This window comes from Taeniopygia guttata, chromosome 17 (assembly GCF_048771995.1).
Source record: "Taeniopygia guttata chromosome 17, bTaeGut7.mat, whole genome shotgun sequence".
Classification (NCBI taxonomy): domain Eukaryota; kingdom Metazoa; phylum Chordata; class Aves; order Passeriformes; family Estrildidae; genus Taeniopygia; species Taeniopygia guttata.
In genome coordinates, this window is record NC_133042.1 from 5728165 (window position 1) to 5741335 (window position 13171).

Here is a 13171-nt window from a genome sequence, read left to right on the forward strand (position 1 = left end):
CTAGGACAGCCTCTCGTCTCCAGTGCTTTCTAAGAACACCCTCACTCTTCAAATCCTGCACCTGATCTATGCCAGCAACCAAAGGTGGCTGCACCAGACCCAACCTCTGCAGAGCAGGCTTAAATAACATGCAAAATACTGAGCAAACAACCTGCACAAAGAACTAAAGCTCTTGGCACAACACTTCTAGAGAGAAGGCAAGCCTTTGCAAGGGCTCAGACAGACATTGCAGTGCCATCTTTACGGAGTTTTCATTTATTGCTATGAAAAACAGTTTATCACTTTATGCTTAACCTTTTCCAGTGATAGTTCAAGTGTCCATTAATGATATACACCTACATGTCATGAGAGACACTACCAGCCTTTAAGGACGGAGAAAAGGTAAAAAATTAATCACTAAGAATTTATCTTCAGAGCAAAGAACAGAATTCTACCTCAAGGATGAACATGCCCATTTGCCTGTAATAAGAGACAATATTCCTTAACCATGAGATTCCACTCTCTATCAGAATGTCAGGTCAGAGGCCAGGAAGTGAAAACTTAAGTAGAATGAGAAATTGTCCCACAAGTAAGCTATTTTTCCCACCATGCATGACTAGACTTCTGGGTTTGGGGTTTGGTTTTTTTCTTGGACCAGATTTAATTTCATCTCTCCTCCCAACTAGCTGTATTCTGACTCATAGGGTTACAGATCAGAATCCAAGAAGGAGGAAAATATTACACCCAAAGTTTTTGGGGTGCTTTTTTTAGTGGCATATCAAGGAAGTAGGATTACCCTGCATATTATCAGTAAATCTCCTTTCACAGATGCCGCCTCAAAACCAATTTACATTGGGCACACAGGCTGAACAACCACATGCTTCTTTCTAGATGACTGCCTGCCACCCCTTCACTAACTCTTCTGGTTTTGCTACCCATGCACTGCCTGAAACAAAAAACTAAGTACTGGCTCACATGGGTGGAGCACACATGGGTTTGTTCTTGTCCAATAAATTCAATGCTCAAGGCATCATAATAAGTTTCACCCCAGAAGCTAGAACACAGCAAGAACTGTTTTCTTGATTAACTTCTGCTAAGTTGTAAGCTGCTTCCATTTCTCCTTAAAAAGAGCCATCTTAAAATAACCTTATTCAGAATTTTTACTCACACTTTTACAGAGAGACTCAGTCCTGGAGTACAAAGTAGGGACATTCAGGAATTCACCAGATCAGGAAGGGGATTAACTTCCTGCCTTAGAATAACATTTTCAGAAGCTGCCTCAGATAGGAGGTGTTGCAGACAGACTCCCACTCCTTCTATTGAAGTCTAGCTGGGTTCTGCCTGCTCTGAGCATCTGGAAAAGTCACGGTCAAGGACTTGGCTTGGTATGCCAGATAGGTATTGAATGGCTTCTGAAAACAATCAGCACCCTTTAAAAACAGTAGGTCATCTTTGTTTTACCTGGTTTTATTAAGGTTTTTTGACTGTGTGATAAGCACACCAAGTTTTAAAAAACAGGAGCAGCTGACAGTTTAACTTTTGGGAACTTTCAGACTCCTTTCCCCACTGGTTCTGTTCCCTCTTCACAGCCTTGTATCACTGCATCCTGTTTACTGAGGAAACAAAAAATTCCATATGTACTTATCTCAAAGTACAATAGGAAGTAATAAAAAAAAAAATCTCAAGATGTTCCAAGATTCTCATCTTGAGGATTATCATGCTAACAAGGAAGAGCCCGCAAGGAAATGCAGCATCCCTGATCTGTCGGCTATCAGGTGATGAATTCCAGCAATGACAAGGCAACCTGTCATTTTCACACACCAGTAGGTCCAAACACCAACTTGCATCACACTGAGCACCAGCTTTCCCACTGGGTTGCAGCTGGTTTCCTTTCCCTAGGTAAATTCTGATACGATCTGAGACATGCCTTAAAAATCCCTTCTTCTAGAGAATATAAGGCTAGTGGGCAGTTAACCAGAAGCACGAAATCATCACTAAAGCTGAAAGTGTTAAGCTGAAAGATCTGCAGAGAACACGTAACTGCTGCAGGAAGTAGAAAAAATATTAGACTTGTACTTATTTGAGCCAACCCCGATAAGATTAAAACAAGTTGACAACAAACACAGGCAGACACTGCTGCTGCATATATGAGCACTGAGATTCACAGGGTTTTCCCTCACACCCATCCATGTTATGTTATGTTTTAACTTAATTATGTACCTTCTTCTAGCATTCCTCCTTCCACAAGTGTTTGCTCAGAGCTCTGCAGATTTCTCTTAAGTGAAATTATTTTATCATGGGGTCTGCTGTAACACATTACCCATTCCCCTCCATGCTCCATATTGGCTTCCTTCCCCAATTAATCCAAGATGAAAATAGGTATTTTCTTCACTGGAGACCAAAGACTGGCTGCCATTTGAAGGATTTATCTGACCATAGTTTATTTCTCTAAGCAGCAGAATCCTACTCCTGACTCTTGCACCATCCATTGCAACCCTAAGTAAGTCAGTTCACAAGCAGTGCCTGTGTTTTTAAGCTGCAAATAGACAACAGGATTTGACTGGCTCACAGACGTATTTATCATACAACAATTAAAGGTCCATGATTTGCAATTAATCATCTCTCTGCCAGCACACATCTCAAATCAGAACCCTCAAAAATTTAGAAGAATCACTCTTAAGAGCCTCTTTTGTGGCCAAAGCACATGTCATGAATGTATCTTCTTGTTTAAATTTAAATTTGCTCCTGAAGTACTACAGCGATGCTCAGCATTGTCCAGTACAACAGACACCCCCAATCTATACATAATGTAGCTATTTTACAATATTTAAACACTCAGTCCTCAACACTGAAGCTCATAAACCACATACTGCAGCAGAAGCCTGAGCAACTTAATAGTACAAAGATCATCAACAAAACAGTTTTCCTGCAGGAACAGGCCAAATAGCTGGATCTCTTTATGCATCCCTTTAGGATCCTTCACTTCTACATAGTTGCTAAACACTGCTGTTGGTCTCTGAAGGTATTTTTCTGGGGAAGCTTTCCATAATAAAGCAAAATATGCGTTATCAAGGAAGGCATTCCCTCATCATATCTTGGGGGTGTATTTATCTCTAAATGCCTGTGGAAGGTATTAAGTTCCTCCTCAAAGTTATACCTGAAGCCAAACTAAACACTTTGGCTTCAGGATCTAGCTTTGCATCACCATTATGGGGCACAGAAAGGCAAAGAGACACTTACTGCTAGGCCCGTGCCTGATTTTGTCACATCTTACTGCAGCTATGCCCAATGAGTATTTAGCCTTTTGACTGACACAGGCATTGCAGCGCTGCATTTTCCCTGCTCTTCTACCCATATGGAAATTCCATCGTTAAGAGAGGCAAGGTTATCCCAAAATGGTTGAGTTTAGGCCCACTCCTGTAGGCCACACATGTGATTCCTTCTAGGCAACACACAAAAATCAGGGAATTCAGCATATACCATCAGAGCCTGGTGACAGACTGGGAAGTACCCCTATTTTGGGTGCACAGCCTCCAAGAGAAAATGCTTGTAGGGTACCAGATTCCAGCTCAGGTCTGAGGTCAAGTAAACACCGATTCATTTCGCACAAGTTTGGCACTGCTTAGGTCCCTTGATCATAAACAAGATGGTTTCATCTCCATTCAAGTCCTTCCACCCACTGTTCCCAGCCCTTAGTCACTGCCTCCTCAGCAGCCCCCTGAAACCATATGTTCTGGAGAAGTCAGAGGTGCCTTGTTTTCCCTGGGAAGAGCAATGCAGCTGTCCCACAGGGCTGAGCAGCACCCTGCCTTGGATCAGACACCACCACCACAAGGCACAGCCATTCCAGGAACCAGCTGAACACAGCCCAGAGCTTTCAGTCCTCCTGTTCGTAAAGCACAGGTAACAGCAATACTCCCAGAAACACGAAGATTTGTGTAACAGTGCTCTGAGATCATAGGATTTAAAGAAAGCACATTTGTTATTTTCACATGGTAAAGTAAGAGTGGCATGAACATGGATGATTGTATGAGACAGCCCACAAGGCTGTTTGTATAATCTCCTCAGTCATTTGGGCTCTTAAGTCAAATTAGCACATACCACATGCTTTGTTCTTTTTATCAGACCAATTTTGCTGGTACAGTTGCCGGCTCCAAGACCTATTAATTTAGAAAAGGATGCTGCAGGGAAGTAACAGCACCTTAAAAACGGACAAAATGATCACTGAAGTCCCTTCCAACCTGAGTTATCCTACAAGCTTATAACCACACCAACAGGAAATGCCTGGAGCTCACCCAATTAACCTTCCTTCCAGTTCTGGGGCCCAGGACAAACCAGTCTGTGGACAGATGTGTCACCTGTCTGGCTTCTACATGGCTTCTTGTTTCTTCAGCAATTTTATCACCACCAGCCGGTATCCGAGTCACCACGCTGAGATTCCAGCAGCAAAAGCACACATAGCAGCCACACTGACATCTGGTATTATAAATACAAGCTCTGCACTGTTGGATAATCTGTTAACAGCAGAGTAAGTGTCACCAAAAACGCAATTAGCAGCAGCTAGTAAGCCACTGAATTCAGGAGGAAAAAAAATATTTGTTTGGTATGACATGTAACTAAACAGTGATTGCAGGCAGTATCACTCCTCCCTGCTTATAGGTTTCCACTGAATGTGGGACTCAGTGCTACTGCAAGGTGCCTGCAGCAGCCCTGGACTGAAGCCCTGCCACAACACAGGTTTGGCAGGGGGCAAGTGTGCTGTCCTGTTAGGGAAACGTGATTTGGTGACAATTTGAAAGGAGCCCTACAGGTCCTGAGCAGGGAAACCAGCCCTGACAGGGCCTCCAGCCCCTGTGCTGAAGTGTCTGCATCATGCTCATCAGCCAGTACCAACCACATCAGCATTTGTTCTTGCACAGATTTCCATCCACTCAGAGAGAAACTCATCAGCACTCACATTCCCTGTGCAGCGAGCAGCTGCTGAGCAATAGCTGCACCACCATCCTGGTATCAAGCAGGAGCAGTGACATATGTCATGTCCACACTACAGCAATAATTGTATTTGTACACAGTAGGTCTACACACAATTTCTTCTTATGGCTGTTCAGACAAGAAAACAGCCCCTATCACAATTACACTGAAGAACCATGCTCATTCTGGATACTATTTCCATAGCTCCTTATCATGGTTTCCAATACCCACTGAGAAAGAAAAGAGACTATACATTACAGCAGGGCCCCAACACTATTTTAACAGGATTGGGATTTGCAGCATATACACACACATTATGTGGTAAGAGGTCTCAAGTTACCAGTCTAAACTAGCCAGCACTCAGGGGTATCAAATGGAGAAAGACCTCTTCACACTGACATTTTCCATTTCCCCTCCAATTATTTCCTCTAAATGCTTTTCTACAGACAGCTCTCAGCTCCTGCTCAGGGGACCCTTAATTATTTCATTTTCTAAAAGCCACAGCACTATAACTTGCTGCTAGAGAGACAGCTGATGGGACACGGTGAGGTCATAAGTTCTCCTGTGACAGAAGTCATCAGAAAGAGACAGAAGATAATTGAATTCATATATTTTCCACCAAGCAGATAAAATCCCCAGTTCTAAATTGGTGCCAGTGGAGATGCATCAAGGATTAGTAAATTCTCTTGTGTGGTTGGTCCAAAGGAGGGGAGCAGTTTACCCCAATACACTGACTGTCCTTCCTCCAACAAATCCCCCTCTGGCCCAGCAGCCCTACATTATCTATGACACCACTGCAGCACTGCCAGCACAGATCCTCCAAAAAGGATTTACGAGGTTTGACTGCCAGTACTTAGAAAGCATGAAAACAGCAGAGCCAACAGGTGAACCCATTTTGCTCAAAGACTTCAGAAGATCAATTTTCCCCTTCTTTAAAAGCTACAGCCCAGCAAGTTTCTCACTTGGGTGGCAGGAATTTCATTTTTTTTTCTGTGACTGTGGACAAACAAGTGGATTCTGGACTATGACCTGAGACTCAGTAAAATGTGTTTCTGCAATGTCTGGCCCTTGGCATGATCCCAGCATCTCTCAGGGATACACTGCATGGACCTTTGGAAGTTAGCTAGAAGAGATACCAAACTCTTTAAATTTTATATTCTTATTTTTTTCAAAACTCTTTGATCTATGGCAGAGAAGAAAACATTTTATTTTGACCATGCTTTCTTTGTACCAGATGTAACCCCTGAGCCTTCCTCCTAGTACACCCAGCACTCACTGCTCAAAGATACCCTTGCACGGGTCCAGAATTTGGCTACTTGCAGCTAAACAAGCAGTTAATCCACACCACAGACCCTTCTGACAGTGGAAAAGCTCTATAAGCCATCCAACAGCAAACAGCTTAAAAGAAAAAGTGGGGGTTGGGAAACGAGATCCAGTAGATGTTGTCACAAATGCAGTTTGCTGAAAGAGAAAAACCCACGCAAGCATCTGACCAGGTATCAGCAGTCACTGCTCTTAAGGCAAGTCACCAGAAACCTGCATGCTCCTTACAGCATAAAAAACCACCTTGATAACTAAAACCCGTATATAACTTAATACAATTAATTAACAAGGCCAGGAAAAAGGTAAGGAACGTCGTCGTCCCCCCCGCCTCAGGTGTTGTGTGTCTACACTGGAGGAGACACCCAAGCAGCGCGGTCTGCAATTTACTCAAGTTGCAGATGATGAATGCGAAGGTCACATGAAGGGAAAGCATCAGTATATTGCCTGCCACAAAATGGTAGCACCCGGGGATTTGAGCATATAGGAGAGCTATAACCCCGTCCTTCCTATAGCCTCCCCGCAGCTCCTGACATGGCATCCGCTATGGAGGACAGCGAGCCTGGGCTGGGGGAGGGGGACGGAGCAGATTAAACTTAAACACCCTCCGCATCACTCCCCCCGCAGCGACAACATCCATCTCTGAGCCCCGCACCGAGCAGGGGACGGATGGGGCCGGCCCCCACAGCCCCTTCAGCCCCCTCCGTTATGTAACAGCCAGGACAAGGGGGGGCTGCCACCGGCCGCCAAGGTGCGGCAGTGGCGGGGACCCCGCTGCGGAATGCCCCCAGGCGGGGAGCCCTCCCTCCCTGCCTCCCTCCCGCGCCTCCCCGTCCCCCTGCACCGCAGCGCCCGGGCGTCCTGCAGCGCTGCCCGCGCACCGCACACGCGCCGAGCGGAGTAGCTGCGAGCGGAGCGCTGTCCCCGCTCCGCGGTCAGAGCGCCCGCACCGCGCTGCCCGTGCGGAGCCTCTGCCCGCGCTGTCCCCGCACCGCGCTGCCCGTGCGGAGCCTCTGCCCGCGCTGTCCCCGCACCGCGCTGCCCGTGAGGCGGTTCTGCCCGCGCTGCTCCCGCACCGCGCTGCCCGCGGACCCCGCGGCGCTGCCCCCGCACCGCGCTGGCCATGCGGCAGCTCTGCCCGCGCCCCCGGGGACACCCCCGCTCACCTCCCGACGAAATTCTCCAGCACGGAGCTCTTGCCGGCGCTCTGCCCCCCCACCACGGCGATCTGCGGCAGGTCGAGGTTGGCGTTCTGCCCGATGGCGGCGAAGGCGTCCTGCAGCCGGTTGACCAGCGGGATGAGATCCTCCATCCCGCGGTTCCCCATGGTGGCGGCGCGGCTCCTGGCACAGGCGAGCTCGCACTAACCCTTCCCGCAGCCCTCCCCGGCTCTGGGGCCGGTGGGCAGCGGCTCCAGCCCGCGCCCCTCGCCCCGCTCGACGCCGCCCGGGCTCCGCTCGCCTCAGCCCGCCCGCCGCGCCTGTGGAGCGCCCCGTGCTGCCGCCAGGGGGCGTTAAAGGTACCGGCGCCGCGCTGCATCCTGGGAGATGTAGTCCGGCGGCTGTGAGGGGCCGAGGGGGCCGGGATCGGGATGGCGCGGCACCGGTGTCTGTGCCCAAAGACCTGGGAACGGGGCTCGCTCCCAGAACCAGAGCGGTTCAGCTGCCCCGGGGCTGCCTCTGTGTGCGGCAGGTTGGCACACCGGTGTGGCCCAGCCGGTGCGGGTGTGCTGGCCCCGCAGTCAGTCCCAGGGTACCTGTCGGTGAGCCCTGCCCGGTGCCGCGGTCCCTGTGGCGGTCACTGCCGCCCGCTGTGCAGCACTGCAGCGAGCACGGGAGATGCGCTCCAAGGACACACATGGCTTGGTTCCTACACCTGCACTTTGTGATCCTAACTGCCACAACGTTTACTCAGGGTTTGGTCACAGCACCTGTATGGGAGGGCTTTGTGTGGAGACAGTGCTTGTGAAATCACCAAAATGCAATAAACACTTGAGATGATTAAACTAGAGCTTTGCAAAAATGCTACCACTCTCTGATCATCTGGCTAGAATAAGATGGCAGAGGTTAGAATAAGAAATTTTTTTAAGGTCTCTTCCAACCCATTCTATGATTCTGATGCTTCATTCAAACACAGATGTAAAATGTGTCAATTTCTGTTTATAGCTGCAAAACAGTGGATGTGTTGCCAGGCTTGTTTTAGAGATACGCAAACAGGTGCTTCATTTTATGCACCCAGATTTTGTTTTTTAAATTACTTGTCTGCAATAAAGAGGGAACAGCTTGGTTTTTGTTTTTTTAAAAGGGATAGGTTTTTAATAAGAATATAACATGAGGCCATATTTGATTTCAAAGTACAGCAATGAAAACAAGTGTTCAAAAAAGCATCTGATGGCTAGCAATGACTCAGAAGGATGGAGAGTGTTGCATTTCAAACACCTCTCAGTTCGTGCTACCCAAGACTCCTATTCACAGCTCAGAGAGAGATGGGGGTGGAGGGGGAAATGAAGTACAAAAAACTGCAACAGATTTTGAGCTGTCTGTTTTGTTTTGTACAGCAGCTTTTTAGTTATAATAATTATAATTACTATTTCACAGGTGTCCATCAAATTTAATCCATGCAAAAATACCTATGTGGACATACAGAGAAACTGAGGCAACCATGGTGAGGGATGAATTTGCCCCATGCTCTAGCACATCACCAGTGTGCAGGTAAGAACACTGAAGGAAGGGAAGGGAGCTGCTCCATCTGTACGGGTAACACCATTGTAGGGCATACGTGGGCAGTTTTGGGGGCTGTCAATTCTATTTTTTCCTCTCAACAAATTACCCAGTAAATCTCAAGAAATAAGCTTAAGAAATTCAATATAGACTGTGGACAAAAGCCTTTGAGCATCCCTGCAGCCATTCAGATAATTTATGTTGAAGGGTTCTGGAAAAAAACTGCTATGGATAGCTGCTCCTTGTAAGAGGTCACCACAAAAAGAACAGTGAAGAGTATCAAAGGCTCAAATAATGATGTCACCTTCCTCCCTGGATCAGAGCTGAAGCTCAGGGAACTTTAGACCATGAGGATCTTTGAAGCTTTATTTGAGGAACCGTAAGAAAACTGGCCTTTTCCCAGAGCTCGCTGTACCCTGAAGTTCACCAACTGCAATACAAAGACTGCCCAGTTGCATCACTTCAGTCACCTCACACAATTTACCAGCTGCACTAAACTCTCAGTGGCCGTGGCCAGCCTCACCTGGGGCTTCCCCCCACATCTGTGGACCTGGGTGGGCCATCAGTCCCTGTTGACTTAGGGAGACGTGTTTGTCTCTGGTTGCAGCCTATGGAGTCTTTGGGTCTGGCTTTCACTCATAGATGACTCCTTAGCTTCATCCCCATGTACACTGGGTAGATATTTTGTTCTGGTTGGGACAGCTCTAGAACTAATCATTCAGGTGATATTTTTTTTTTTGAAAAGCTAAAATGAAACTAATCCATTTTCTTTGAGAAATGTTTGTGACAGACTATTGAAAATATAGTATATCAACAGCTGATGTTGAAGACTGAGGGGAAAAATAAGATTTATATTGCCAGTTAAGGAGCTCATACAGTATAAAGGCTCATGCATGACTTCTTTGCAGGTGATTTTTCCTACACTATCTAGTTTTATTTTTCCATTAAACTAATACTTAGTTCTTAGGAAATGTGGTCCTTGGGGGGCTATATGAGGGGTTTTGGCCTTATTGAAATCTTAAAGGGCAAAACTGGACAGGAGGGATGAGAGGAGCTAATAGAGTGCTCTCCAGGTACACAAGAAAGCAATAAAAGAAATTATGGAATTGGTAAAACATGCAGAAATATTGGTGAACTTTAAATGGATCAATATTAGTGTAAAACTGAGAGATGCACAGAATCTGCTCCAGCTTCTTTGTCCTGCAGAGCTTTTTGTAGCAGATGAGCTCCAGTGTGTCTGCCTGCAGCGTCACCCTAAACCACTCATTTACAGTGTAAAGTCTGGACGCTTCTGCAGCGACTGCAGCTGCTCAGCCCGGAGAGACTGACCCCGAGCATCCCAGGCAGCGAGGCTTGGATCTTCTGAAGCTTTACGAACCTACTCCTCCCTCTGATGAAAAAGCGAACTGCAGGCACTCGGAATCGCTCCTAGAGCCTTCCATTTTCTCCCCTGCCACAAACTGAGTTGCAGGGATGTCTCAGCAAACATACCTTTTGATTCTGTAATACCTCCTACCTGTGACTCACTCAGCAGCATTTAGCAGACAGAGCAGGAAAAACAAAAGGAATTTCAATAACTGGAATGAATAGGAAAAATCTATTTTTTTAATCTTAGTAGAAAAACTGAAGATGTGAGCAAAGGAACACAAGAGGAATGAAAGATTCCCCCTGCCCCGTGCTATAAATATTTCTGAATGTACTTTAACATGAATCCCTAAAAATGCATGTGGCCAAGCATATGTGTGTTTCTATGTATGGCTATCAACATAACCACAGTTGTGTATGCTGATTTTGTCACCTCATGCAAATAGGACTCCCAGTTTAGTTAGCATAATTAGAAATAGACATTTGAGAGCTGGAGTCTGTCCTTCATTCCTTGCCCTTGCAAAAATAACATATCTAGCCCTCAGAGGAAAAAAGAGGCAAAAATGTGGAAAGCAATTAGCTTATGAGTTTCTAATTTACTTGAAAACTGTTTCTGCTGACTCCAGGTAGTGTGAATGTTTAGAATGTTTCACTATGGGTCTTGAAGTGGATAATTCTGACCTTTGGGTTTCCTAAAAATGGTTATAAACACAGGTAAGAATTTAAATTGAATGGTTAAAAGTTCCAAAAAGAAACTGGCCTAGGATTGTCATTGTCCATACTAATACTACATGATACAGCTGATCAATAGTTAAAAATATTAACTAAAATTAGCCTCTTGCATTTCCATAACTATCTAAAGCTGCATATAGAGATAGAAAACGCTTAAGTATCTATTTTCTAGGTACTTAAGTGCTACTATAGTAGCAATGGTACCACAGTAACATCATCAATCTCTTGTAGTATCAGTTACTCAGAGAAAAAAAGTTGATTTCTAATGCTCCTATTAATTGCAAAAGCTATTTGAAAGAAAAGCAGCCTTTAATTTTTGAGTTTTCGAATAGAATGCTTTTCTTTGTAGAATAACATAGTGAGATGCTTCTGCATCTTCTGTGCTTAAACTGAATTGGTGTGCAAATCCCCCAAAAAGAGGTAAAAGAAGGTAAATCTGGTGTATAAGACACTAGGACAGTATTATTGTGAGTGTAACTCACCAGAAGCCAGAGTATACATAAGGAAAGAAAGAAGCTGAATGTTTTACTCCATTAAGAATGGGATCTGCGCATGGATGTGAGTTTAAATTAATATTTTAAGAGCAACAAAGATGAGTTCTCTGTGCTTTCTGCATCCAGTGAGATGTCATAAAATAGCTCCTGGTATATATTTTAGCTTGTGAGACTGAAAATCGCTAATAGGAGCTGATTGACCACATGGTAAAATGGATATAAAAACTATTTTTACCTCTTGTGGGCCTGTCAAGGACTAGGACTAGGTTTCTAGAACTATATTACAAAGAATGAGGGAAAACATCCTTTAATGCACAGATCATTTTGGTTTGAAATGTTGTGTGAATCCAGTCATCCTCCAGATAAAACAGACATGGAAAACAGTGTAATTCCAGTAACTAATATCAGCTGTTAAGACCATGTCTGGTGAAACTTGACCCATTCTTTCAGTACATAGGCCCCCAAACTAGGAAAAGAAAGTACTTTAAAGCTCCATATGCTTTTTCTCCAAGAAGTTTGTGAGGCTTAAATACATTATGGTGAGAACGAGTTATATCCTGGTGAAATGGATGAGTAATCACACCATCCTTGCAGATTGCAGAGGAAATTGTGGGCACTGCAGTATGTTGGTGCTGTCATAGGCGCTGAGAAACTTGGGTTTTCAAAAGTGATGTGGCTTCACCAAGGGTTGCATACCAAGTCTTTTTCAAAGCCAAAATTAAAACATAAAACTGCACAGTGCAGTCATATGCTGGAAATTAGAAATCTCTGGTTATCTGCATGCCTGATCCCTGGAAAAAATTCATATAGCCCAGCAAGAACTTGGCTGTATAATACAATCCAGCTCCTGAATAAAAAGCATTCATATGCTCTGTCCTCTAATCTGCCAAAGGATTTCATAACCCTGATCTAATCATACAGAGGTGTAGTGCAGGTTGCCTTATAGTCATGATCCAACAACTCCACTGACTATAGTCTCTGCAATGCAGGATGTTCTCTGGTCCTTCTCTTAGCTTGAACTTCTAAAACTTACTCTGTTTCATTCATTCCCATTGCCAATGAGGCACTCCCAGGCCTAGGGGATACATGGGTTGGTTTTGAGTGATAATGCTGTAGTCTGCATTGTGCCTCTTTTTGAGGTTCTGTGTATTCTCCCATTATGTATTTGCCACTGCACACTGAGTAGTGAGATGCTTAATTATTGAAAGGGAGATGTTCTTTGCAGGAAAAAACAACTGTCAGTGGATGGCACGTCAAGGTCTGCGTTCCAGTGATCACTGGGCACTGACAGCACTTTTCAGCTGTCAGCCTGACACACTGTTTTGTTGTTTGTAGTGAAGGAAAGGATCCTAACCCAATTTTCTGCAGTTCCCTTATATCTCTGTATGACTTTCAAAGTAAATGGTGTGATTACATTAAACTGGAGCTTTATCTTCTGCATTCAATTAAACCTTCTTTGATAGGTGTGATGTTCACATTTGGACCTAAAGGCATGTCTGAAATCAATCTTTTAGTTGTAGGTTGATGGACCAGCATGTCTTTTTTTGCTTCCTATAGCCATAATCCTGTCTTGTGTTGTACAGGCACAGG

The 13171-nt window shown here is 45.1% G+C and overlaps 1 protein-coding gene and 1 long non-coding RNA gene across 23 annotated transcripts in view; one reads left to right on the forward strand and one right to left on the reverse strand.

Moving 5' to 3' along the window:
* Positions 1–7754, reverse strand: part of DNM1 (dynamin 1) — a 63925-nt gene extending 56171 nt beyond the window's left edge. For all 21 annotated transcript variants that reach the window (XR_003963071.4, XR_003963072.4, XR_003963070.4 and 18 more), the window contains exon 1: positions 7437–7754. Coding sequence is in view for 15 of the 21 variants with exons in the window: in XM_030286424.4 (XP_030142284.1) it covers positions 7437–7597 (161 nt within the window). In the remaining 6 variants the exon portion in view is untranslated. The remainder of the gene's footprint in view (positions 1–7436) is intronic.
* Positions 7651–10400, forward strand: LOC115497542 (uncharacterized). Of its 2 annotated transcripts, none has more exons than XR_005982053.2 (3): positions 7651–7789; positions 8868–8981; positions 10264–10400. It is a non-coding gene; the product is annotated as an uncharacterized lncRNA (long non-coding RNA). The 2 variants fall into 2 exon arrangements; XR_012058541.1 differs by having other exon boundaries at positions 10197–10331.
* Positions 10401–13171: the final 2771 nt, after the last annotated feature.